Source organism: Rhipicephalus microplus, chromosome 7, assembly GCF_043290135.1.
Source record: "Rhipicephalus microplus isolate Deutch F79 chromosome 7, USDA_Rmic, whole genome shotgun sequence".
NCBI classification, from domain to species: domain Eukaryota; kingdom Metazoa; phylum Arthropoda; class Arachnida; order Ixodida; family Ixodidae; genus Rhipicephalus; species Rhipicephalus microplus.
The window spans coordinates 160,910,467-160,938,246 of record NC_134706.1 but is presented as its reverse complement, the minus strand read 5'-3'; the positions used below and the strand labels follow the sequence as shown (position 1 = coordinate 160,938,246).

General features: G+C 44.8%; 1 protein-coding gene across 1 annotated transcript in view; it reads right to left on the bottom strand.

Annotated features, from left to right (window-relative positions):
* The window catches only part of LOC142767915 (sodium-coupled monocarboxylate transporter 2-like), an 86,215-nt gene that overhangs the window by 3,733 nt on the left and 54,702 nt on the right, over positions 1-27,780 (bottom strand). Inside the window, exons 5-8 of the mRNA XM_075870153.1 lie at positions 15,861-16,001; positions 15,643-15,772; positions 9,628-9,716; positions 3,649-3,758 (exon numbers count right to left, since the gene is read on the bottom strand). Of these exons, the coding sequence (XP_075726268.1) occupies positions 3,649-3,758; positions 9,628-9,716; positions 15,643-15,772; positions 15,861-16,001 (470 nt within the window). The remainder of the gene's footprint in view (positions 1-3,648; positions 3,759-9,627; positions 9,717-15,642; positions 15,773-15,860; positions 16,002-27,780) is intronic.

Below are 27,780 nucleotides of genomic sequence, written 5' to 3'. Positions count from 1 at the left end.
GCGCATACCTCCGCTCGCGCCACTATTCGGCGAGCGCTGTCACGTGGTGCAATATGACGTGAAAAGTTCGTTTTCCCGCGGCGAAGCCAACTTTACGGGCACGATGCAGCGGCGCCCGCACGTTCTCTGATCGACTTCCGTCACATCGTGACCGCCGTAAGGTTTTTTTTAGCTTGTATGTATACGATTTTCGTTACCATGTTACCGTATAGAGTGTGCGCATGCGCAGATCTTCTCAAAACGTAAACCTTTACGTAACGTAAACTACCCGCCGGGTAGGCTCTACGTTTGCGGCGCTATTTCGCAAATTCACCTTCGTTCGTAGACACTCGTGATATCCGCATTGCGAAGATTCCACGCATGGTGTAAAAAAGCCACAGCGCAAGCGCCAATAGCGATTAAGTTGTTTCAGCTGAATTACCAAAGCTAGCATGGCCAAAATCCCAAAGCCTCAGACGTGTGAGCCCCTGACAGACTAGACAGGTGGCGCCATCTACTGGGGTAATACAAACCAGGCAAACACAGAATTGATATTGCAGAAACGTTGTGCATCGTACGTCTGGTGTAAAAACCGCCCTGCCGCGTTATTAACTTATCAAGAAAGAGTTACTTTTTGGTTATTTTCATTTAGTTTATATAATTTTTGGGTTTAGTATCAAAGAACCGTTATAATAATATGAGAAACGCCGTTGTAGAGGGCTCCGAAAATTTCTGCCACCAGGGGTTGCTTAACATGCACCTAAATCTAAGCACACAGGCTCCAAGCATTTTCGTTACCTATAGCAATATACCGCCTCACCGCAGCAGAGAAATATTGCTCAGCGTGCGCGTACTCAACGGTACGCCGCCTGCGCCAGCACATCGCACCGCATTTTTCTCCTGCGCGCGTGACGAGTGGCTTCACTGGAGAGCTGTTGAACATAATGGCGTACCTACGCGTAATTCTGCTTTTGCGGGGAGCATATACTGAAACTCTAGTCTGCATCACCCGGCACTTGGGAAATCTTACTCTGAAAATGTGCGGAACATCTTTCACGCAAAGCGCACTGCCAGTGTCAGTGGTGCTTTCGTTTGGGTATACGCAAATTCCTGTGAAAACGAATGTAAAAACTTTGTTCGGGTCTCTGTGAACGTGAACTAACACGTAACAAGCCACGTTCACTTCGGGAAAGTTAGGCCTAGCCTCTTCACCAGGTTGTGGGCCCATTGCCCTACTGAAACGTTCCGTATGCGAGTCCAATAATTCCATATGTTTCCGTAAAAAATACATATGTTTCCTATATATTTTCCATATGTTTCCATAAGATTCTTACGGAAACATACGGAATAATTGGACATCGCATACGGAACGTTTCAGTAGCGTGGGCGGCCAATAATTGTACTTCTCAATGTGAACTGCGTAACACAGCATCCCACCTGGACGTCTTTTTTCAACCAGCAATGTGGGTGGAGGACCAGGACATGCAGGCAATTATGTGGGACGAGGATATTTGCCGACGTGGTAGAGGCCAAGTGCCAGTGCCTGATGTCTGTTGAATTTACTAAGCGGTGACGTGTGGGCTGGCTTGTTGGCGTTCGTTATCCCGATGATTTTAAGGAATATGAATCACGCTTGATCCAGCTAAGAACAAACGCAGTCTGTGTGGCAGTTGTATATATTATACAAAAAACAAACAAAAAGATTGCTTCAAACCGTTTAAAAAAGAACTATAGATGCGTCATTACAGGACAGCGTTTGTTGGAATCGTAGAGTCGGTTATCTGCTTTTAAGTTAATTTGGGAACTATAACATATATCTGACTCCTGAAGCATAGTGCATGACCACTACATATGGCATGCACATCATTGGTAATAAACATGCACTTCGCGGTAAAATATTGTTTTTGTTGCAACTTTAGAGTCGATGTTATAGTAGAGCACGAGGTACCCTTTACACGCCAGTGCACTCACCGTGTAAGCTCATCTTGCGACATGATCTCAGGTATGAGACCTACTCAGAAGCACCGAACAGCCTTGTAACGATTTGGTCACACCTGAAAATCATGCGTAGGCTGCCACTGGACGGCTGCTTTTCATGAAGTTGGCTACCATATTGCGTGGAAGCTGCTGGATATTTAAGAGTTTCTACAACTTCCAGTCATTAGATGACTTTCAGATAGGGCCGAAAAATGTAGTACACAGCGCGTTCTTTTTTTTTTATTTACGCAGTGGATGGCACGAACCCGCAAAGGAGTGAAGTAGTTCCTAGGCACGCCGCTAGTTGCATGACGTGTGCAGAAGCACGGAATTCAAGGGTGAAAGCACACGCGACGAGTGTGGCAGCTAACACTAACTCTTTATGTAGGTGGTTGCTGGCTGTTCAAATTAAAGACAAAGGAATCCGTATGTATCGACACGCCTCGTTTCAGTTGACATTGCGCGCTACACACTTTAGAATGATGTTAAGTGTATTTTAGGTTACATTAGTCATTGATATTTTGTAGGTTGTGCGTTTTTCAAAAAATGTATCTCACATGTTATCTCGCCTTCATAGCTTGCTTCAGTACTCCTCCCAGGTACGCACACTTGTGCGTACCTAGGAGGTGCATCTACTACGTCACAATGAATGTGATGCGTGCTGGAGGCTCACTGTCAGCCTCTTGATCTTCGTATATAGAGAAATTGCCAGGAAATGAAGATGATCTATTAAATATCAACAAAATCACCTGTAGGAAAGAGCCTGGACTATTTACTGTGCTATTTAGAACTGCATGGTGTGCAGCAACTCTTACTGACGTAGGACAAAACTCACTCGTAAGTGTATTTAAAGCCCTGCAATTGCAAAGAATACTTGTCTACATCTACGGCGTGTAAAAACTGCAATTAAGATCTTGAGATGCAAATTCGGAAAATGCATTTCGGTGACTTAGGCATTTAGTACGACCAAGCAGTACTGGGCAGCTTGGTTCCTTCGCATAGTGAAACATCAGCGCAGTACTTCTCAACAATACCAACAACAACAAATAAATAGATAAACACTGACGAAATAACGTACAGACGATATTTCTTAACGGTCTCATAACGTCCAGAGCCTCCTTTTGCAGGGCAAAATAAAGAAACAGTTCATAGCCTAACAATTTTTCGCATATTTGTGAAGTACAATTTCACAATAACGAAAACACCATTCTTACGGCGACATGACGCTTGGTAAGCGGGGAAACGCATGAAAAGAAAATGCTACTGGAGACACCTTTGTGAGACTCCAGCACCAAACACCACGACGTATTAAATTTCAAAGGTTTCTACTGGGTCTAACATAGCTTATACCCAATAATATGAAGTACACTGCCTTCTGTTGGTGCTTTAGACCTATATAACGAAGTTCTAGAAAATTTCATTCCGCAAGTGTAGCAAAAATAGGAAAAGTAAATGTTTACATTTAATACGCAGCGCGGATATTTCATCGCAAGATTTAAGTATAAAATTCAGCCTTCGTTTTGTCTGGCAATAATGAATCTATGACCATGAAACTGATGGAGCTAGGGTTCTCAGAGAGCAGTTTATTAATCTAAACGAAGTCGTTGTTTATCTGTAGTGTCCTTTTGAACCTGGGAAACATTCATTAATCTACAATTGAACTTTTCAAACAGGTAAGTGGCTCCCACCTACCTAACATTTGCATCATCAAGCGTGCTTTCCGTTCGTTGAGGAGGATAAAAGGTGTGACTATATCAACATAAAAAACCGCCGCGTGAGAGTTGATGATGGACGATACTGTACTGTAAAGATAAAAAAAAGAGTTCACAATAAAGCTCAGTTTTTTCATTTAAAAATCAATAAACGTCACTCTTGTGTATTATAGAATGTAGTATTGGGTCCTTATTATTGATTTCCGGCGAATAACAGTGGCATTGTGGGTAAATGGGTTGGACTTTCCTTGCTGAAACAAAGTGTCATGTGCTGATGCGACAAAGTAAGTCTTACTACAAAATAAGGCAGGAACAAGTACGCAAACTAACACCTCTGTAATCAAGATACGTCACATGTGTTTCAAAGTGGATATTATATGCAGTCATTAGAATATTTACAAAAATGAAAACAGCAGCTCTGATTTTTAACCACGAAATAATTGTGAAATTGTGAAAACGGCCCTCACCCAGAAAAAAGCTCACCGCGGCGTTGCAATAGGAACCATTTCATCTGCACACCATGTGGCCTCACTAAGCGTCGCTACCTTGACGTCAGGCAAAGGCGCGCATGCAATGATGCTACGTCAGCGCGGAGGAGCCGCTAAACCCGGACATGGTGACAGCTGGTGTGAAGTCATGCTTAGCCGGGCATGACGCTGTTCGAAGAAAACGACAATTTGAAAAATTGGTGTCGCATAGCCGCTGTCACAAGCTTCTAGATAAGCCCTTGCAGGCGCCAGTTGGTGGCGCACAGTGCAAACACTTAGCGTGTACAGGGAAACGAAAGCGACGAGGAGAGAACGAGACAGGACAAAACGAGCATGCTTGTTTTGTGCCGTCTCTTACTTCAAATGCTGCTTTCGTTTTCATTTAAAGCACTGAAAGTTCAGGAAGGTATCTTGATTTTTTGCAGCCAAAGCTGTTATGAAGTCACAACGACTATTTTCGGTGTCCTAGTTGTCCGCCGCCAACGCCGCCAGTGTGCGAAACCACTATCATGTCGAAATAAAAAAAAAAACAATTTGAGATGACTTTCGCTTCTCGGTCAACAGTAGGACACGATAGTGTAGTCGGTTCCTGTGTGCAACGCCTCTTATATTGCAAGCATAACTTTGGTTCCAGATCCACGCGTCTACCATGTCACAAGGAAACGATTGACTATGGCTGTAACATTAGGGGTTTCAAGCTACCATAAAATGCCTCATTTTAGTACATTCGTTACGTGCTCACTAATCCAATATTCTTCATTATGTGAATGAGCGAAGGGCACACTATAGGCAGCCGTAAGGCAAATGTGAACCTTCGCAGCTTGTCCCTTTGTTAGTGCTTCTTATTAAGCTGATGATCAATAAATGTTACTGAGTGCTTTGTAATGGCTGAGCCTCTAACCCACCCACTGGCTGTTATTCACATGTTTTAGTGCCAAGCGCAATTAAACGCCTTTGCCACATACTCTTACATGCGTTACACACTTTTCATTACTACATTGAATTCATATAGAGCTCTTTCCAGAAGCAATTTCAAACACTACCGTGTCTTTGCGGTTGAACCGTTCCTTGCCGCGCAGAAGGCCTAAGATTGATCTGCAGCTGAACAGAACATTATTTAGTATTTATTTTAATTCTCTCTCTCGCTCAACTTTTTGGTCATGCACAAGTTCACAATTTCCCTCTAAAAACTGCCAAGGCCATCGCTGACGCTGATGCCGAAATTTCTGCAGAATGAGCTCTTCAACGCTGACGCGATAATATTCATGACTGACCGGTGTCTTAACATAGATCGTTTTTGTGGCAGCCCAATATTGTACCACAGAGCCATGCCTTTTCGCTTGCTTGCTTGCATGCTTGTTCCTAAATACTTTTGTTCATACCCACTACGTGGCAGGGGCGCTTGCTAAGCGTAACATAGTCATCAGCCGCAGCATCAACAAATGCAACATGATGTCTTAAAAGTTTGTCGCAGTCAAACACAAGATCAAAGAGATCTAACAGACACTCATGATAAGGAAAGTAAAGAAGATGTTAATAAAAGTAGTTGTGATGTAAGTGGGATGAAAAAAAATTGAACGAAAAAAGAACCTGCCAAGGGATGAACCTGCGATCTCCGAATACCCTGTCGGATGCTCTACCACCTGAGCTACTACGGCGGCTATTTCCCCCATCCACTTTATGGGAGATATGTGCGCATTGAAGGTGGGAGCGTCAGTCAGCGCTGCCAGTAGCGATAGCGGCGAGTGTGGAACACTCTTTGTCTGTTTGTTTGGCGTAACGCAGCACGTCAACTTATTACGAGCTGGTGGTGAGCTGGTGGTTATTACGAGCCTTGGTGGTCTAGTGGCTAAGGTACTCGGATGCTCACCCGCAGGGCGCGGGTTCGAATCCCGGCTGCGGCGGCTGCATTTCCAATGGAAGCGGAAATGTTGTAGGCCCGTGTGCTAAGATTTGGGTGCACGTTAATGAACCCCAGGTGGTCGAAATTTCCGGAGCCCTCCATTACGGCGTCTCTCATAATCATATCGTGGTTTTGGGACGTTAAACCCCACAAATAAATCAACTTATTACGAGCTGGCAGCTGACCAATAATCTTTGGTATAATACCTTAAGGCATCAAGTCTGCCAGAACGAGACCCTCGCTACGAATGAAGGAAAACGTGTACATCTAACGGCTCGTTTTCTTCGTTAGAATATTATTGAGTTGTAGCATTTCCCTCATTCATAGCGAGGGTCTCGTTCTGGCAGGCTTGGTGCATTCAGGTAGTATACGAAGGAATATTGATTGATTTCTGGGGTTTAACGTTCCAAAACCACCATTTGATTATGAGAGACGCCGTAGTGGAGGGCTCCGGAAATTTTGACCACCTGGGGTTCTTTAACGTGCACCCAAATCTGAACACACGGGCCTACAACATTTCCGCCTCCATCGGAAATGCAGCCGCCGCAGCCGGGATTTGAACCCGTGACTTGCGGGTCAGCAGCCGAGTACCTTAGCCACTAGACCACCGCGGCGGGGCTACGAAGGAATATTGGTCAGCCACCAGCTCGTAATGAGTTGTCGTGCCACATTCCACCTAATAATCAAATAAAGAGCATTGCACACATGCCGCGTTGGCTACTGGCGGCGCTGACTGACACTCCCACATTCAAAGCACACATATACCCCATAAAGTGGAAGGAAGGAATAGCCGGCGAGGTAGTTCAGTTGTTAGCGCTTCGGGCACGTTATTCGAAGGTCCCAGGTTCGGCCCCTGCGCAAGGCAAGTTATATTTTCTTTACGCTTTTCTTTGTTCACAGTTACGATACAAATATTTCAAATTATATCCCCTTACTTTTTTTGGCTTGATTGTCGGTAACGTCTCATTGATATTGTTTCTAACAAAGAAAACGGGTCCTTAGATATAAACTTCTTTGCTTCAGTTTATCGCAGGTACCGCACTTCGGCATAGAATGACGAATAATGACATATTAGATCTTGCACCACTCCCCCCCCTCCCCCCCCCAAAAAAAAATGAGGATTTATAGCTCAATGGATACTCCGCAACTGTACTTGCATTAGCTGCCAAAGAACGTCATAGGCCTTTGTGATCCGTTACTATAGGAACTCAAGGAAGTTCCTCCCCGCTCTCATCTCTCACGTTGACGTATGTAATATAACATCAAATAAAAATCAAATAACAAATGTTCGTCACACAATGCGATTATTTTAATTACTGGGTAATTTAAAGATGCCAACCTGTTACAAAGAGCTATCGGATATATTTATTATCGTAATCAGCTATGACACCAACAAAGTGCATGAAATGCTCTACAGATGTGTGGCGGGTACCTGGCTTCTATGTAGAGTGAAAAATAAAGAAGTAGTGGGTGCTTTTTCTTTACTTCACAAACAACATGGTTCAGGTTGTAGTGGGTACCTTGAAAGTTGGCTTCTATTGGTAGCCCCTAGAGAGTTAACAAGATTCTTCAGAAATTCCACTCGAGTTTTCACGGTGACGTTGCCGAAGTAAATACCGCTGGCCTGACGTTTTTAAGAGCACTACAAGAGAAAGTTGGGCTAGTTGCTGGTTCAAGCTTGAGATGGTAAACTCCGCAGAGATAGCGACACTGACTGAAGAAGAGACGGCACAGCGCTTATGTTATCAGTTCTTGAGTCTTTGTCCCTATTTTTTCGCGGTTTTTACAACCCAAGTTTTTTTTAGTATAGCTAGAAATAAATGTGAATGCTACGTTACTGATTCAAGAGCGAAGCGCATTATTACAATCTTCTAACCTTGAACAGTTATCATCATTACAATTGCAGTAAAACAGATAGCTGGGCGAGTCAGTATGTATCCATATTGTGAAATGTTTTAGTGCACACAGAAAACAGGACAAGAAAGAGGATTTCTTCTCTCTTTCTTGTCCTGTTTTTGTGCGTGCTAAAAAAAAGGTATAATATGAATACCATGTGAGATTGTATCCGTTCTGAGTTTTCCGCTGACCTTGACCTTAGCCCTGTTTGCCACAGAGCCAACAGTAGGGAATAATTTATAGTATATTCTATTATAAATCACTAAAAACACCTAATATAGTGCTAGAGAACTGACACCCACTCCGACATTCGAACAAATATACATTTTCGTAACTCGTGTTAGTGAAAGGTGCCATCACGTGGTCTTGCTGTGTTGGGTACGATGCCGCATGCATCGCCGAAACATTAAATTCTGTGCTTCACGGCTATACATCAGCTTCAATGCAGGAGAGTAGAAAACAGTACACAGGGTACCCCATTAATAAACTTAATAAATAAGCCTGACATGATTTCTCGAAAACACAAGAGTTAAAGTTAAACTTTATACTTTTTCCGGCAACATCTGACACCGAACAATGTGATGTGACGACCAGCACAGAGTCTTACCAATCCCGGAGTGAAAACTAAGTTGTATTGAGTTTTCCCATTCTAAACAAAATCACGTGGCCTTAGAATTTGAAGTGGGCGCTCATGCTTTGCAATCAGCGCCATAGCTCTGTTAACCTATTGCGACAGTAGATGTCAAAACGATTTCCGCTAAGCTGGTTTGCTTTGCACCCTACTTTCATCAGCACGTTACTGTGGGTTGCTTGTTGTGCGCAGGTTAGAATTATGACCTCTTATTCGTAGTTTATGATCCGCACATAAGAGTTCTGAGGACGGAGATAGCTTACACGCCCACTATAAAACTGTCTAAAGGTCCACATTGGGACAGATGGCGAAGACGGCCTCATATGAACAGTTTGTTTGGGGGCGAACCACAAGGGCTCTTTCTGCGGGAGAGAGAGAGAGAGTGAGAAAGGAAAGGCCGGGAGGTTAACCAGATATTGGCATCTGGTTTGCTACCCAGCGCTGGGGGTGGGGAAGTAGGGGCAAGAAAGAGGGCTTAGATAGAGAAAAAAAAACGCACGCGCACTCATAAAAAAACGAAAACACACACAGGAAGGGCGTCCTAGCTACAACCGTTCAGCAAGGTCGGTCAATCGCAAAAAGTGTAGTAGCGCTTTCAGGGCCCTCTTCTGTGAAGTCGCATCCTGACGATACTGCAGAATTTCCTGCTCCGACAGAGGTTGATCATCTAATTTGTTGAGTTCCTTGCGAAAGCTTAGTCGTTGTTTACTACACGCTAGGCAGTCACAAAGAATATGTTGAATGGTTTCCTCTTTGCCACAGTGGCCACAGGCTGCGGTGTCGGCCATCCTAATGCGGAAAGCGTAGGCGTTGGTAAACGCAACGCCCAACCACAGCCTACATAACAGGGTCTGGTCTGCTCGGCTCCTGTGTCTATGAGCTTATGCAGTGTTAGCAACCTCTTTACTGCCGACGTACCAGCATTTTCATTCCTGGTGAATTTTTAAGAGTTTCACTCAATGCTTCATAGGAAGACAATTCTTTAAATTGATATGCGCCAAGAAGTAGAAGTGACACTGAAAAAAAAAAATAGTATCCAACCTCGTAGAAGCGCTCAGCATTCCAGCGAGAAAAAGGCCACGAAGCATTGCCACATCAGCGAGGCTGTCTCGTAGAAAGTAAGGAACAATCTGGAAAAAAATTAACCACACTCTCTGAGTGAAACCGTATGGTGACGAAGGAAATGTATATTAAATGTGAATCTTCTGCCTGTCTGTTACAAACCATATTAGAAAACGGAACTTCCATAAACTATTATAAGCGCTAGCTACAAAACGAAACTGTGCGAATTCCGACGTGAATAGCGAGCTGATAAATAAGCCTGAATAAGTCGCGGACAGGGCTCTTCATTAGAATGGTGGAATGTCTCACTACTCACAGCACCTCTTCTTTATTGGCGCCCATTCGTTGAGCTCTGATGATCACAAGCTCGCAGGGGAGGCAGAAATGAAAAGGAAGCCATGACGTACTTCGCGCAGCGGCCTGTCATTGGCATCCAGCTTTGCAGGAATAAAAACGCTAAATAGGCAAGTATTGGGAAGCGACATATGCGCCGCTATTATATGTCAAAAACCTGCAATTCCATCGTCTCGGCTTTTTCTTTTCATAACGATGGAATTTCTCTAGGAACACGGAAGGAAGATGGTATGCACAGTCACACACAGAGTACTTGCAGTTGGTAAAAATGAATTACCAACGTAACTTGATTGCCGCATTTGTGAACATGTAAGCAATACCGAGACTGGTCAGACTGAGTAAAGGTGGAGCGGTAGGGAAAGACGAGGTAGTTAGTATTGGTTTAATCTAATATGGCCTTCAATGATAGTCATCGACCACATTCTGAAAAAGTAAAAAAAAAGTTGCCCATGATGTGCACTTTCTTGTTATTGTATTTTTAGCGCTTCTATTACATATGGGTTGAGTGAGCGGTAGACTTCACGCCCCCTTGATTAGAAAGAACTAGAAATAAAGGTCAACAGAGAACATCCTCGCTATAAACAGTTTACCTATGACACCATGCTCTTCAGCAATGACAACTAAGAAGCGCAATAGAAGAAATTATCGAAGTTGTAAACCTAAAAAATATGAACGAACGCTTCAATATGAATAAATGGAAGGCAAGGGTAATGCTACGTGGTCTGGCGAGTGAGCGAACATTCGTGCTTGTCAACAAGACCCTTGAACCGGTAAATTATTTTGTCTTTCTAGGGCAAATATAATGAACCTAATGTACTGGTGTAATGATCCATCAAAGAATACCTATACAACGCTGTGAAAAACAAGTGACTCATCACAATAAAAATGGGGGAAGTGCAAAACAATTGTATTTTTGTATTTTACCAGTTTTGACATACCGCGGGCCTGGAGAATAACAAAGAAACATCACAAGCCGCTAAAGTTGCGATGGAACAAAATATGGTGGGCGTATTTATCAGAGATAGGATGACATCAGACTAAATTTAGAAAAAACAGCATGAGGCCGGTATTGTAGTACATGTTTTAATAAAAATGCGGACCTCGCGATGTCACGCCATGAGATTAACTGATCATAATTATGGCAAAGGTAAGGTGGAGTGAAGCAATTCCCACATTTAGAGGCATAGAATGGAATTAGCTCTCACAGGAGACAGCCTGTTGGAGATTATTGGGAGATGCCTCTACCACGCAGTGCGAAACTCTCAAGGACATTCACGCATCTGCCTCATAGATTTAATCGATCATACGAGTCACCATAGGGTCCATGTATTGAAATACGGACACGTAATTGGCCCAGATGTCGGGAGTTAGTAGACTGTCGCACTTTCTAAGGACACAATGCACAAATAATGTGCCTAATAGTGAATGTGTTGATCAACTGGTGGCGTGGCAGTCTGCTCACTCCCGACAACTGGGCCAATCACGTGTCCGGATTTCAATACATGGAGGCTATGGGGAGTTTCGCAACTCGTATGATTTAATAACTCTGTGTGCCTCACTTAACTCCTAGGTGAAATCCATGTGCAGATTACGAAAGCCATCTTGATTTTACTTTTGTTTTAAGTATTGAACCACCAGCCGATCCGAAAGCGTTCGGCCCCTAACGTGATTTTGCGATGCCTGCGATATTGGAGGCTACGTAAGATTTATGCGTCTCGCCTTATGCTGCCGTGCTTCCGGGATAGGCATATCTTTAACTAAGCAGTGATACCATGATATACAGAGATACATACTTTTTTGCGTCGGTCTTATTGACACCGCTGACCGGGGATAATACCGGCGTGACAGGGCAGTCAATTATTGCTATGAATGAGGCTTTAGAGGATTTCGTCTTAACAATATAGGCTGATCATGTGACGATGGTGAGGATGATACCCTATAGTATAAAACTGCGGATTGATGTAGCTCAACGTACACATAAATTCTGTTTCACAGCATTATTGCTGCGCGCATGCAGGGAAATGTGACTGCCGTGACTCAAAACCTAAGTATGAACTGCATTCCCTGTCATTGCATCATTCTGAGAAGTCACTGTATCATTCTCTACGACGGCAGACGCAGCATGTGTAGTCGTTTGAAGTGAGCGCTATGAGGGTGCATGCTCGCAGATTCACAGACGTGCCCTCGTCTACATTCCTCAAACGCGTTCGCTTGAAAATTCAAACAGCCTGACGAATACAACAAGGATTTGGCTCTTCGGCTGACACTTGGCTTCGTTTTATTCTCAGCCTGAACGACATGCATCAGTCACCACAGCACGCAAGCGTGGTAGGAGAACCTAGCGAGAGGCCAGTGACTTAAGTCGAAGCACGTGTTAAAGGCCTAAATCTCCTAGGCCTCTATGCCTGTCTTTGATAGGCCTAGATGTCCCATCAAAAACAGAGAAACGGAACGTTGGCGGAATCACCAGCGTCGTTGGCATCAACTTGAATGATGAAAAAAAAATTGGCAGATCCTACGTCCAGTGTGTATCGATGATATGCGAAGCACAAATGAGGAAGGTTGATATGTCACTTTAAAATCACCACAACGTTACGAAGTGGAGGTGAATTATGCCGTACATAACTTCCGTGTCATGACTATCATGTTTGGATGCCTCGTTTACCTTCGTCATCTATTCACGTCCCGTGATGCCAAATTTAGTATAAGTGAAACTAGCGAAACTGCCGTGAGCACGCTATGAATGTGGAATGTTATGTTTTGCAAGACACGCGTGTTATGATTATCATGTTTGCACCAGTCATATATCTTCATCAGCCATTTACGTCCCGTAACACCAAGTTTGATACATGTGGAGCTAGCGAAATGGTTGCGAGTGCATAATGAATGGCCCAATATACTCCAACGCGACGTTGACGCGCGCGCACGCTGGGCACAGTGACGTTTTACGCCAGCAAAACGCGAGAACTCTATACTGACGATAGTAAGAGCGCGAGAACAGAACGACGACAAAGAGACAAGAATGACACGAAGGACTCTTTGTCGTTGTTTTGTTCTCGCGCTATAACTGTCGTCATACCATACCGACTAGCCCAAACTGCCACACCTTTGAGTTACAACTCCATAATCTCACGCGAGGCGCGACCGGCGCGACGACCGTCCATCGTCGCGGCGCGATGGCCAACGGTGCGATATGCGACATGCTGCATTTCGCGCCGATGCGTTACCCAGACAGCACTGCGTCTGCCTCTTCGTGACGGAGGGACGCCGGATGCGCTGAAGCGCACATGCGTCAAAGCAACGCAGTGCGGCGCACGCCTGCGAGTATATGGCAGGACCGGTGCCTGGCGTGACGCGACGAAACGAACGCTGGTGCACACGCGCGCCGTGTCACGTCGAATGTATAGGCGCCTTGACTGTGGCATCTAGTCATGTTGTCACATGACACTCATCTCATGATTATCATGTTTGCACCAGTCACATACCTTCGTCATCCATTGAGGTGACGTAATACTGAGTTTGGTACATGTGAAGCTAGCAAAACGGCCGCCAGCGCATCATGAGTGTGGCATGTAGTCATGTTGTTATATGACATGCATCTCGTGATTATCATGTTTGCACCAGTCACATACCTTCATCATCCATTCACGCACCGTAACACCATGTTTTGTATATGTGACGCTAGCGAAATGGACACGAGCGCATCATGAGCGTGGAATGTAGTCATGTTGTTACGTGACATGTTACATGACAACCATACCAGTTTTGCAACATGTCATGCAAACGAAACCACCGCAAGATCAATAATACCATGAAATGCAAATTATGACAGTAATGACACACATGTCATTATTTTTATGTTATGACTAATCAAATATGCTCGTCATACAACATGTTATACGATACCAAGTTTGGTATTGATACCATTATCCAAGCGGCCAGGAGAGCTAAAAGTCATAAGCGGCTAGATAGACAGATTGATAGATAGATAAATAGATAGATAGATAGATGGATAGATAGATAGATAGATAGATAGATAGATAGATAGATAGATAGATGCGCTCAAAGTCGCTGAAGTTCGCTAAGAAATGCTTCGCATTTAATAATCACCACGTGAGGATGGCAGGGTATGCTCTTGCTGGTTTTGGTTGTCCCTAAGCACATCCCACGGCGCGTTTCCCTAAGTCAGGCCAAACGTCTGCAGTAGACTCAGATTAAGCTGTTCTTTCCCCCTCTTCACATGATGAGGTCATTATAACGTTACAGTCTGCCAATATTTCACATAGTCACATCGTATCTTCCCCTGCTCAAAATTGAACCGATCGCAACGGCAGTTGTAAAGCAATGGAGGATGTGTGGTGGAGTAACCAATGGGTACGATCTTGGAAGCACGGCAAGGCCATGTCAAGTGCAGAAAGTTTTGAGGTAAGGGTGTGGTAAATAAGTGGAAACACTGGCAAAAAAAGCTTGGAGGACTCTTAGGCTGCGCCTTCAAGAGTAAAATGCGAGAGCTTAGCATTGCCTGCTCAGCTGCTAGACTCGCCTGGCTTCTCGGTGCGTACCTTAGCCATGCCGTAAGAAAACTACTCAGCGTGCACGTAACATTAGTCGTTTCAAAATATCTTAGAAGGCCTACCACAAGTATAGCTGTAAAGTGCGCACTATGCCATCATTCTTCCTTCTGCCTATGAGTGAAGGGCCCACTACACGTTTGTAAGGGAACGCGCGAAACTACGCAGCTGCTCACTTTCATCATGATTTTGCAATCGAACATGATTGTATACCACTGTGAAGTTCGTAATGAGTACGCCTTTAATACACATACTCGTTGGGCGATTAACTTTCTTTGATACCTTGGGCATTTCTACGCTTCTGCATCACATGCTTTAAGAAGAGTCTTCCTACTGCGTCACATAACGTTCATTGTTTCTTCCTATACAGTCTCCGCAAAGAGCGTGACTCAGTGCAAGCACACCTGCTTGCCATACAGACAGCCTTGTCTCTCGAAACAAGGGTTTTTATTATTTATTTCATTTGCATCTTTTTAGATTCTTTGGCTATGAAGAAAATAATGGTTTTTCGCCCACAAACAAAGAAGGTGACACCGAGGGCGACATCGCAGTGTTTGCGAAACGAGCTCTTTATGTAGTCGTTTTAAAAAAGAAAACTTTGGCCTTGGAATAATCTTAGCGAATGCATAAGAGATCGTGCCAGTTCTTTGGATGTGTGTTTGTTTGTCTTGTGTGTCAAGTCTGTCATTTCGAGTCCTATGCCCTTTATATGAGGTTTCGTGGAAAACTTGCGGGGTACCTTTATGTAGCTCTGAAAGTTATGTTAGTCAATTCATAACAGCAAAAGGTAATGAACAAATGGACGTGGTATATCATAACATATTTGTTTCCTCTATTGAACGCAGCACTAACTTTTTTGGTTCTGCCGAGCAAGTTAGACCCTGCTAATATTATTATCTCTTTCCTTATGAAAAATTATTTAAGCTTCAATTAAACATGAATTTACATACTTACGCGAAGGACCTACTTAAGTATAATATATGCTTTAGATAAATTACACACATCTCATACAATTTCGGTATTCCTCTGCACGTTAAGCATGAAATTGAAAAAACAAAGTAATACTTACTTGATCAGGACTGCTAATAGCGCCTGATAGAAGCGGGTCGCAATCCTTATACCAATAAATCAGTGATAACGCGGCCAGATCGATTATAACAAAGAAAATGATGACCGCAAATGCACTTGCCACTACGATCCTGCAACAGACAGTGATATGTGCCTCTCAGAATTATTTCTAATAAGTTGGTGTTTGTCGAAACAGTTGAAAATCATGAAAGAACGCACTTTTTCGCATCCTTCATTGTTCTCGCCGCCATGAACCTTTGAAAGGCCATCTGATCAAATCCCGTGCGAACCAGAGCATAAGGAAGGCCCCCGAAAAGTCCACTCCAGATGTTTTCGTCGCTTGTGAGGTCCAGACTCGCTCTGTGTGTTCAGGTGATGAAGGCTCAGGTGAGTAAGAGAATATCCTCTAGAGATTAAAATATTGCAAAACTTGTGGGACATGCTTTCGTGTTGCAAAAATGTTCTGTGAACGGCCCGCCTGGTGAACATATAGAGCATTTTTTTTTCTTAAAAGAGCTAAATTCACTTTACTGGAACGGAGAAAAATGCACTTTTTTGCTACCGACAATATGGTCAGGCCTGCTCGAACAAACTTTTTTAGTGCGTTCTTATCCCCTAAATACCTCGCTTATATATTGTGGCAAAAATCTACATAGCCCAATTTCATTGGTAATATGGAGAATTGCTTGTATTTGGCTCAAATAGCTAGGAACATTTTATTTAAACTAGAATTCGCTCGCAAAATGTGTATGGAACAATGAGAACGAAATAAACATTATTATTATTATTATTATTATTATTATTATTATTATTATTATTATTAAATAAGCGCTATAGTACGATTTCGCGATCAAATTAACATCATGGGTGCGATGCAAGATGGCCCGAGCTTCTCAGCAGACGAATTTGCTCCGAGCTAGCTCTGCAGTGGCCATGGCGTGAAGACGTGTGGAGCATGTGACAGCAGCCTTGATTAAAATGGCTACAAGAACGCGTGTGGCGTTAGAAATACATGGGGGACATTTGCGGCGGTTATCAAAGAAGCACCGTGTGCGAACAGGTCAGCGTCGCCCCTCAGTCAATATTTTAACAGTGCAGCGACGTCAGCGTGATTGCCGCGCCATCAGTTTGCTGATTTAACACGCGCCTCCCACAGGCGTATTCGTGGGCGTTTGTCCTGTTTACGACAGGTTCTTTCGTTCCACCTGCAGCATGAAAATTTCCACTCTCGAAGGCAGCAAGGGTGCACACGCAGCACTCTTGAGCTGCTCGTTTCGCTCCTATCAAATATTGCAGATAAATAAAAGGACAGGTGGCCAGCAGGGGCGCTCGCATCATGGCAGCAACGCGGCTGTGATTGGCACGTCATGAGCGCGGTGAATTGAATGTGAAACATAGTAGCCGCGTAGTGATATCACTTTTACTTCTGCGTGCGTGTGGACATAATCTGTGCGATAAAGCTGAGAGATAAATCGTGTAGCTCCTAGGCACGAGCAAACGTAGTGAGCGTACGCGATCTCTGCCGCGGGCGTATGTCAATCAGACTGACGCGTGAACTCGGATACAAACTCGTTTATTCTGAGAAGGACCGAGTTCCACTCGGGACTGTGACAGTGCCGGTGTGAATATGAAGCGTTTGATGCGGTGAACACTAAGCAGCAGCTGCTCTCATATAACATATTTTGGTGAACTTACACTACTTGCAAGGTTGGAGCCATGAGGATCTTGTAATAACCTAGCTTCTTGCAGCTTTTTTAAGTTAGTCGTCTACTCATGTGAGTGGTCGGCTTCGAAGTGAAGACCACATCAACCCTGTTTTACGTTTGATTGAACTGATTGACTGAGGCCGAATGACCATTACACAAAGCTGTCTTGTCCTTAATGATAAGGCTTCAATTAAAATGCAATGATCTCAGGTGCAATTAGCAATGCAGAGATCAGTATAAAACTAATAAACATAATCGTGAGTAGCAGGATGCTAGTTTTCATAATGTTAGTAAGGGCTAAATAACATAGTTGAGTGTGCTCGTAATTAACATCGCGTTAATTAATGTCGTTAAGTTAGCTCATCAACTAGCGTACTTTGTCCGGTGCTAGCTTTATATGGCTTCATCAGCACGGTCTTCTTAGGATGTGGTGTAATTACGTCAGCTTTCCCATGACTTGACGTAATTAGCTAGGTGATAGCATGTCCTGGCCTAACTTGTAAAGTACACCGTTCAGCCAAATAGCTAATTAGCCGGCCGTACGTGCTCGGGCGCTAGCAGGTGATGACAACAAAGACGGCGCGCACCAGCCGAGCAGCCCGCTTTAATGTACATGCTGACACGTGGCCTCACTAGCATGTACAGACTGACACGTGGCCTCGAATTCAGCAGCGGTCGTGATGTTGAAGATGCTCAGTCAGTTCTGATCACAAAGTTCACCGTGCCGATTTTTTCCAAAATAGACTTAGAACAAGAATTAAAAGCTTCACAATAAATATAAAAATCCCTGCCTCTCAAAATATAATCACAAAAGTTTCTGACACTTTTATTGCATGGTGACATCTGCACTTAGTGGAGTGACAAACAAAGGAAAGATGATGCCTTTGGTTTTCAAACACCACCCAACTTAGCCGACCGTCCTTGAAGAGGTCACTGGTTCTATCGTAACCAATGAAACGCAGCGTGCTGAGGAATGGATTTGACTTTTTTGTCCTGTTGGCGTGTTCATAAGAGGGTGTCGCCAGAGCTCGGGAATATTCCGAGTTTCGCGAAACTCGGCCGATCCTCCAAAGGGCCCTATCCCTGTGTTTCCGTCGATACCGTGTTTTGTCGCATGGATGTAATGACAATTACTAGATTTTAAGAGCGAGTACATGGTGCTTCCTGGCAAAAGGCCTACTATTCTTGACTATCAGCAGTATTTTATTCTTCTTTGCATCTATTGAAGGGCTTGAGAGGCGAAACAATTTGTTTTATGTCATGCATTTTTGGACCACTTGTTTAGAGAATAAATTGTTGCCTAGTATATTTATTTCATATGTCGTTAACGATGCATACTGTTGCACTACTTAAAAAAACTAACACTTCGAGACAATAGGAAGAGGAAAGTAGGCCTTTTACTCTCTATATTCGAGTTTGTCATAGAAATTAGTGTATTTCAGTAAGCGCACATCACCCTGGAAAAACTAGTTGTGGAGCGTAAACGCGATAGCACTGCAACTGTAGGACACAAATGAGACATTTCGAACGAAAAAAATGTTGGTTTGCTTTGGTCACGATCTTTGGCACCGTGCTGGTTTAGTGAATGCGGCTCAGTTTCATTGAAAAATTTTTATTAAAATTTATCTTTTTTGAGATAACGTTACGATCAGGAATAGCTAAATTTTGATTACAACTGTTACGGAAATTAAAAAAAAAACTTAGGTGTGTTTTAGGTTCTCGTGGAATTTAGCTTAGTTTGAGTTTCTGCATAGGGCTCTTTTTGACAAAAGCGCCAAGTATGAAGCACATCTTACGCACCGCAAACAAAATTCCTTTAATCTATCTATCTATCTATCTATCTATCTATCTATCTATCTATCTATCTATCTATCTATCTATCTATCTATCTATCTATCTATCTATCTATCTATCTATCTATCTATCTATCTATCTATCTATCTATCTATCTATCTATCTGTCTATCTGTCTATCTGTCTGTCTGTCTGTCTGTCTGTCTGTCTGTCTGTCTGTCTGTCTGTCTGTCTATCTATCTATCTATCTATCTATCTATCTATCTATCTATCTATCTATCTATCTATCTATCTATCTATCTATCTATCTATCTATCTATCTATCTATCTATCTATCTATCTATCTATCTATCTATCTATCTATCTATCTATCTATCTATCTATCTATCTATCTATCTATCTATCTATCTATCTATCTATCTATCTATCTATCTATCTATCTATCTATCTATCTATCTATCTATCTATCTATCTATCTATCTATCTATCTATCTATCTGTGGAAAGAGGCAGACAGACGTCGTTGCTGTGATAACACAAGTTGTACATTTTGTCCGAAGCCGTTTTCGCAGACAATATATCATCGCGGCCTGGAACGAAGAGACGATAAAAGTTAGGGAGGTCAATAAATTCACGCAGCTAGCTACCTGGTGGTGTACGGCTGAAGACACTCCCTCATAGCGGTTACACGAGTTCAGTTGATGAGTGGGAAAGGCGCCTTCTTCGAGATAATGGCTAAAGTGCGTCACAGCGAAGAATGTGGGGAGCAGCTCCAGGCTGAACGCACTCTTGCGTCGCTCGGGCGGCGCAACTTTCTTGAAAAAGACGGCGATGGGTTGCCAAGCGCTCTCTTTTAGTGAAAAAATTGTGACTGTTTAACTGGTTGCCAGAATTAGACTGTTGTGTCGCAAAATGTATCCGGCGACTACGGCAGTCGAATTGGTTGTGATATGAGACGTTGTTGAAGCGTCAGTATTGAAGTACGCAAGTTTGAGACGGCAGACGGGAACCGTATCTTCACGTCCATAGATGAGCAGGAGAAAGTGTTTAGGGGAACGGTTGATGGCTCTAAACCATCATACGGGGCTACAGGGAAGTCACTTGTGATCGGGTCGTACAAAAACGTGCCTGCAGTGTTGTAGGTCAGGATTGACACACACACTACGGTATATTGGTTGGTGTAGGGGAAAATTCAAGGTACGCATAGATGGCCTAGATGGCCTGCATAGGAGAAAACGTCTGCAGGTACCACGGGCGAGTCGCTCAAGAATTCACCTGGAGCTTCAAGAGTGCTTCCAAATAGCTCGACGGCACCTACGCAGGAGTCACTGCAAAGAGACTTGCGGATGGAAAGCGTAATGAAAGGAAGGAAGTCGACAATGATGCAAAAGTTGAAGCCCTAAACGGTGCTTTCTACTTGACGATGAAAATGTTCAATGATTCGATTAGTGATGGGATGATACGAGGTAGTCTTGATGGGATTGACGCAGAAGGGCCAAGATAGGTTGGCGAGCAGTGTGGAGTTGTATTGGCGACCGCGGTCAGTCGTAATTGTAGAAGGAACACCGTAGCGGCTACTCCACAGAGTGACGAGTGCTCGAGCTGTCGTCTACACAGTTATGTCTTGAAGAGGCACCGCTTCACGCCATCTTGTGAATCTGTCAATGCAGCTAGCAGGTAGCCATGGGTTCTGCACGGAGGAAAGAAAATCACAATGTACACGCGTAGGTGGCTGAAGCGAGCGTCCGGGGAAGGGAACGTAGCCCGTGGGATGACAGTGTGTCGATGCACTTGGTGGTACCCGAGGCACGCACAAGACTAACGACGAACGTCTACATTGATGCTTAGCCACACACAACTAAAAGTGATAGCTCATAATGTGGCGCGAATGCCGGGGTGAGACGAAAAACTCCGAGCATCATAGACAGCTCCACAGTATTAGAGAGGTACGCAGGGACGACCTCGTACAGTCGACGTATCACAAATGAAGGGCACGTCACAATCAGGCACCTAAACATCAGCGAATACGAGAAGTGTGCCGTGCTTGCGTGGGCGTTTAAGCTCCTCGTAAATATTTTCGGTGGCAGCCATGGCTGTAAAGTTGGTGCTTGTTCAGCCGTCTGGTGTTGCATGGATAGCGGCATGAGAAAGCGCATTGCCGATGGCGTTGGCTTTTTCACCGACGCAGCGAATGTCGCTCGTGCATTCAGCGATGAAGGCTAACAGTCTGATTTCGCGGGGTGCGAAGGTAGTGCTGCTGGACGATAAAGCGGACGTCAGTGCTTTATGGTTCGCAAGGATGTGAATGGCGCCTCCTTCGAGAAAATGGTGAAATTCCATCCATGCTTTAGCGTAGCTCGGGTATAGCGAGCTTATTGAAAAATAACTTAATTGATGCGCACAGATGGTACAGGTTTATACGGGTGGAGCCCCTATTACGAGGCCAACTAGGAACCAACTGGCAACCGAGGGTTGCCAGTTGGTTTTCTAAGTCCAGGTCGGAGAGTCAAGCCTCCCACAACCAATTTCGGAGGTAGTCTCTTTAGCATCGAGACAGCACCTACTGCGTGCTTCTGCCATGTGTATGTGATGTATTGCAGGGTTGGTGTGTGTCTTCACACCAAGCATTTGTTTTCGCGTCTGTCGGGGTACATAATGTGCAGTCTTTGCAAGTGAGGGAATGTGTTGGTCAGCACTTAACGCCAGTCCCTCGCCTCTCTTCTATTGAGCCTCTGGTGTGGAGGAGTCTTGGTTTGTCATCCGTAACTTTGAAATTCCAGGATTTCGCGTGGTGTGTCGGCCGGTTGGGGGGGGGGGGGGCGTTCGTTGAGGCGGAGTGCTTCGACGCTCAGCCAGTCATGTCTCGAGCCAGGTGGTCTCCCTGTTTGTTGCCATTCATTTCGGCATGTGCACAGCACCAGGTGCTCCAAACGAACACTCAAGAAAGCGTGCTCCTCTGATTTCTAACGGCTACGTAAAACCAGGCGCCAAGTACACGCGTCAGAGGACGGCGTAGAGAAGAAACAAGCATCAAAAGACGCCGTATGCACTTGTTCTCCCCCTCAAAAACGCATGCGCCATGCCGAAAACTTTCTGGCATCAATCACAGAGCGGTCTTTAAAAGCATTGACGACGAAAGGGTGTCTTTCCTTAGACGCGTGATGGGTCACGGAGTTCTCGAGAAAGGTCCCACCCCTTCCCCAGCTTTGGCTGTCTAGTGCACCGACGAAACTGTGATAACCCAAGGCAAACGTAGTTGAGTGAGCAGCGGATAGTAGCGATCAGGAGATGAGGAAGTGTATTTTGCACATGCGGCTGAAGGCTTGTCTTACAAGCAGGAGATGAGTGTTTACCGCAAGTTGGCGAACACGTGTTTTGCCGTAGCAGCGCGTGAGTGGCCGTTGGGTTTCTGGCGAAAAGGTTTTTGTTATTGAAGTATGGTCAGGTAATGACGCGAGAGCTTTCTGGAAGAGAAACCTCAGACGCAGCGCGACGACAACCGGTGCTGGACTTTGATGAATGTTTCCTTGGAGAGAAGCAGTCAAGCTTTGTTGCAAGAACTTTAGACAGAATACGTTCGACGAACATTTTTGTGTATAAGTGTCTTGGTGAGTAAATGCATGAGATCGCATTGTAGCGCGTGTTGTCGCTTGTGCCCGTTGTTTTGAGTGTATTCAAGTATCTTGTAAATAGTGTCGAATTTTATTGAATAACTACCGAGTGTGCACGCTTGTGATTTGTTTGTTATGCCTTGTCTGAGAATATATTTTAGGTTTTGTTGTCAACACTGAGCTCTGCCTCGTACTTTGAACCATAGCTGGCGTTTGTTGCCGCACCAAAAGGACCAACAATAAATTGTCCTGCGCTTTCGTGGTGTGGTTTGGGCGGTTGATTCGTCAGCCCTTGGCATTACACTGGTGATTGCGTCCCCAATAATGGGATCAGTGACACCAGGCTATTCAGTGGTCCTGCGTGAGGGTCGTTCCCAGGATGCGTATGACGTTGCATGGCCAGGCTCCCTGCAGGTATAGGCGACATGTGTCCAGCGGGTCTGTGAGTATATATGCTGATTATTCCTCGTGTTCGGTGACTCGTAAGGCAGGGCAATAGCTACAGCATCTGCAGTTCTGCCACAGCATCTAGCCACTGCATCTGCTCTGTAATGATGTGGGTGTGGCCACGAAGAAGGCAAAGCAGAAACAGCTGTTTGGCGTAGAGCTTCTGAAAAGAAGAGAAAAAAATGCCCCCACCTCCCCGAAGGAAATCGTGAGGCAATGCGAATGCATTGCGCAGCGTCCTTAACGGCATTTCGCACGTGAGAACCCAGCTTTAGAAGAAAATTTTAGAATTTAGAAGAAAGCTTTAGAAGAAAATTGTTTTCTTTCAAATGCGAATGCAAATTTTATTCAGTCTATGTGAAGCATCCGGTCTTGTTCGCGGCGTCTGCGGTGGTGTACGCACGCTGGCAGGTGTTATCTCTATACTCGCACTTCCTTTCCCATAGCAACAGCTGCAGGCGCGCGTGCTTATCCTCATCCTTAAACACAGGAGCTTGTGGTGCGAGTGAGTGTTGGAGAAGTGCAGTCCTTCGCTGCTCCTTCCTTCGCCGTTTGCTGTTTCTCTTCTCTGCGCCTCCCCTTCCCATCCGCTGCCGCGTCAATCTCGACCGTTCAATGGCTGGGCGCCTCTCAAGTACATGCAGGAATGTGTGCTTGAGACGCCGCTGTGAAACGTCAACGCTGAGCCAAGAACGCTGTTTCTTTTGTTCACTTCATAGTATTTCTTAACCGCGCGCGCTAACTACTAGAGTAGGGAACGTATACCACGTTTCTTGCTACACAAAAGCGCTGCATGCGGCGAATGGTGCAATGGGCTGCTTGGTGTAAGAAAAAAAAGAGGAAACGTTATTTTTCTAACGCTGGACCCTCGCGTGCGAAACGCCGTTATGAACGCTACGCAATGCATTAGCATTTCTTTGCCATTCCCTTCTGGGAGGTTGGTGCGTTTTTTTTGTTACACCGTGGTCCCGACGGATATGGTAAATCCCCGGAAAACGGAAGCTTGCTGAGCGTGTTCAGCCCCCTGGCGAGTCATATACTTCGTATATAGAAGGCGCACTCACCCTTTGCCACCGGGTCGACCGCTCGATGGCAGGAAATGACGCGTCCACGCGCTCAAAGGCATCGATGCCGTGACATTCAACGCTCTGGTAGGCAAGGATCTTACCTTAGTCCCGAATATCATCACCATGTGTCAACGCCTCGGTGATATTCATTTTTGGCGTTTGCAACCTAATGTGCGTAGTCCACGGGCAACATACGACAGCGAATTACGTACCTTGACTTGTTGTTTCATCCGCGAAGAACTGCAACTACAAGCTGCTTCGTCCTCTCTCGAGCTTCGTACCACACTCCCTGGAGACAACCTCCGCAACATCGCGCGGGAAAAGCTGGCGTTCGTGACATGCACTCAAGTCCCGAACCCGAATGGCGCACCACAGCCCACCTACGCCCAGGTTGCTGATCTGGCGTCACCTTCCCAGCTGTCACCACAACCTGGGTCAACAGTGCCTGCTTCGCTCGATGCTCAATACCAAAGGCAACGCCTCAGGAATTCAACGTCTGGCGTCCTCATTGACCTGATTTCTATTCTTGCAGAATCCATGATCATGTTTCAGGTTCTGCCGATGGCACCCACAACTCGGGAGGCACGGCTATGATGATTTTGAAAGAGGTGAGTTTGCCTGTGTTCCCCACCGTCGCTTTACAGATTTACTAGCACCGTTCACCATTTCTAGAAACCTTGGATGCAGTGGATACATTCCGTTTATCGCATAATCGCTCTCTATCGCCTATGCGGCGCTCCTCTTCTCCTCTGCGTCAAGCTACCGCGGCGTCTGGTTGTGGCCCGAAGACCTGAACAGTGCAGCTTCAGGAGGAAAGCGAATATCCCGGACTGCATCAATGTCCAGCCAAACGTCCTTCAAGTGTACATTTAGTGTTTGTTGAAGATGTACAACCTGAAGCCTTTGAGAACACGGGTCCATGGCCTTCTCTGATTAGTGTCTACCTGTGTTCTCATTCGCGAAAAGTCAAGACGCCATAGGATAGTGCACGACTTTGTTGCGCCAATCGAGATTTTGTTCGTATTTGCAAAGTGCGATGTTTTATTGAGGGCATTTTCTATCACATAAAAATTCTTATTTTGTCATCTTGTTCTAACGCACTTATTTTGAGATGCGACTCCACCTCTACAGCTTCTGCGGGGCTACCTTGCCGTCAGAGTGTCGTTGACAAGGCAGACAATAAAATAATTTCAAATAATGATGCCTATAGCTTCTCATTTGTCACGGCTGTTGATTGCTCTATTCCTCCTGGTCATAAGCATAACTAAACACTGACAAACGATAGCATCCTTAATGGGGATGTGTTACTTGTACCGTCCGGATGTTACACATCTGGGGGCTTTATAACTGCTTCTACCTTGCGTGGTTTCATAATCATATGACGGTAATCGCAGCAGTTGACGCTACTTTTTTGACTGGCTGACTTTTACGAAACCAAACAATTTTCTCTAGTCCCTCTCCACATGTAAGCACTATCTTTATCTACGAGTACTGATGGCAATGCTGTATCAACTACTTTAATGGCCTCAATAAACCACAATCTCCTGGCAGTGCAATAAAAAGCACTTTTACATCTACCTCAAAAGCACGGCGCTTGATTTGATGTCCATTTGATGATCCTAGGCCGTACTTCTGTCGCATTGCCTCGCACCGATGCTGTAGACAAAACAATTGAGCACTGCCACCTCTATAGTGTGTCTTCTTCTGAGCGAAAAATCAATAAAGACAACGTCGACGACATGCTCAAACGAGACGTCATGCGGCAATTATCCAGCTCTTGGTCATCATCTGTAGTGTTGTTCCGCAAGAAGGATAGTTCAGTGTGATTCTGCGTTGATGATCAAGCACTTAATTGGTTTACGCGCAAAGACGTGTACCTGATGCTATATCCATCGATGATGCACTTGACTCTTTCTAGGGCGCTAATATCTTCTCCAGCCTCGACCAGTGATCTGGGTATTGGCGAATAGCCATGCACTAGGTTGACAAGAACAAAATGGCATTTGCAGTTACAGATGGCCTGTATCAATTCAACGTCATGCCTTTCGGCGAATCTAACGCCTCTGCTACGCATGAACGCATGGTAGCCACCATCTGTTGTACGGAATGTTCCACAAACAATGATTCTGCCAGTCACATTATTTTTCAATACGAGACTGCTTTCCCACCTGAAGAGTCTGATGTATTTGCCATGTACGTGTGCATATGACGCCGCTTGTACTGGCGAGGGCTTGCTCACTGAATACGTTGATGCGTTTGCATGTCTCAGATATGTAGTCGTCGCAAAGCATTGCCGCTGCTACCCACGGTCCATCTTTAACGAACATATACACCCACGGAACATTTTTATGGCGCTAGGTTAGACCTGCTTGGTTTTTTTCCGAATCAATTGTGAGAAACGAACGAATAGCCTTGGCGTCAGCTCATACTACACGCTACGCTATGACGTGAGCTCTACCGAGGAACTCAGCAATTGACGTTGCTGATTTCCTTTTACGGGATGGTACATTGGTGCATGGTGCTCCAAGACAGCTACTCACAGAACCCTGCCATACATTTCTCTTCAAAGTCATGGCCGATTAACTGCGTTCCTGTGCACGGCAGCACAAACTCACCACAGCGTACCAAACCAACGGCATCACGGAATGCTTAAAGCGCACGTTTACCGATATGCCTGCCATGCATGTCATACTGATCGTACATTACAGTTACTTCTAATAACATTCTGGTATTTTCCGTCACACGATTATCTGCTAGATTTCATTATTACTGCGTCTAGGAATGAAAAATTATTGATTCATTGATTTGTCGGGTTTAACGCACCAAAACCATCATATGATTATGAGAGACGCTGTAGGGGAGGGCTACGGAAGCTTCGACCACCTGGTGTTTTTTAACGTGCCTTAAAAACTGGGAACCTGGGTGTACAGCATTTTCGCCTCCATCGAAAACGCAGCCGCTGCAGCTGGGATTCAATCCCGTGACCTGCGGCTCAGCAGCCGAGTATCATATCCACTTGATCACCGCGGCGGGGCCAAAGAAAAATGAACCCTTAAGTGTACACTTCTTGTCCTCATTGATAGTGAGGGTCTTCTTTAGACACACTTGGCGCCTTCATATACTCTACAATATTATTGGTTAGCTGCCAGATAGTAATAAGTTTACGTACTACGTGACGCAAAACAGGCAGATAAAAAGTGTTCCGCACTGGCCGCCGTGGCTAGTGGTGGTTCTGACAGACGCTACCACTTTAATACACCTATATACTTTATAAAGAGGACGGCAGGATAGCTGTCGGGGTATACCTCAGTTGGTAGAGCATTGGGTGCGTTATTCGAAGGTCTCCCTTTTGGTCTCTGCCCACCGCAAGTTATCGTTTTGTCCACTTTTCTTAGTTTTTAGTTACATTACAATCACATTACTTGTAATTACTTCCCATATACATTACTTGGGATGATTGTCTGTTAGATCTCAATATATTGTGTTTAGCAAAATAACCGGGCCCTTGAATGTACG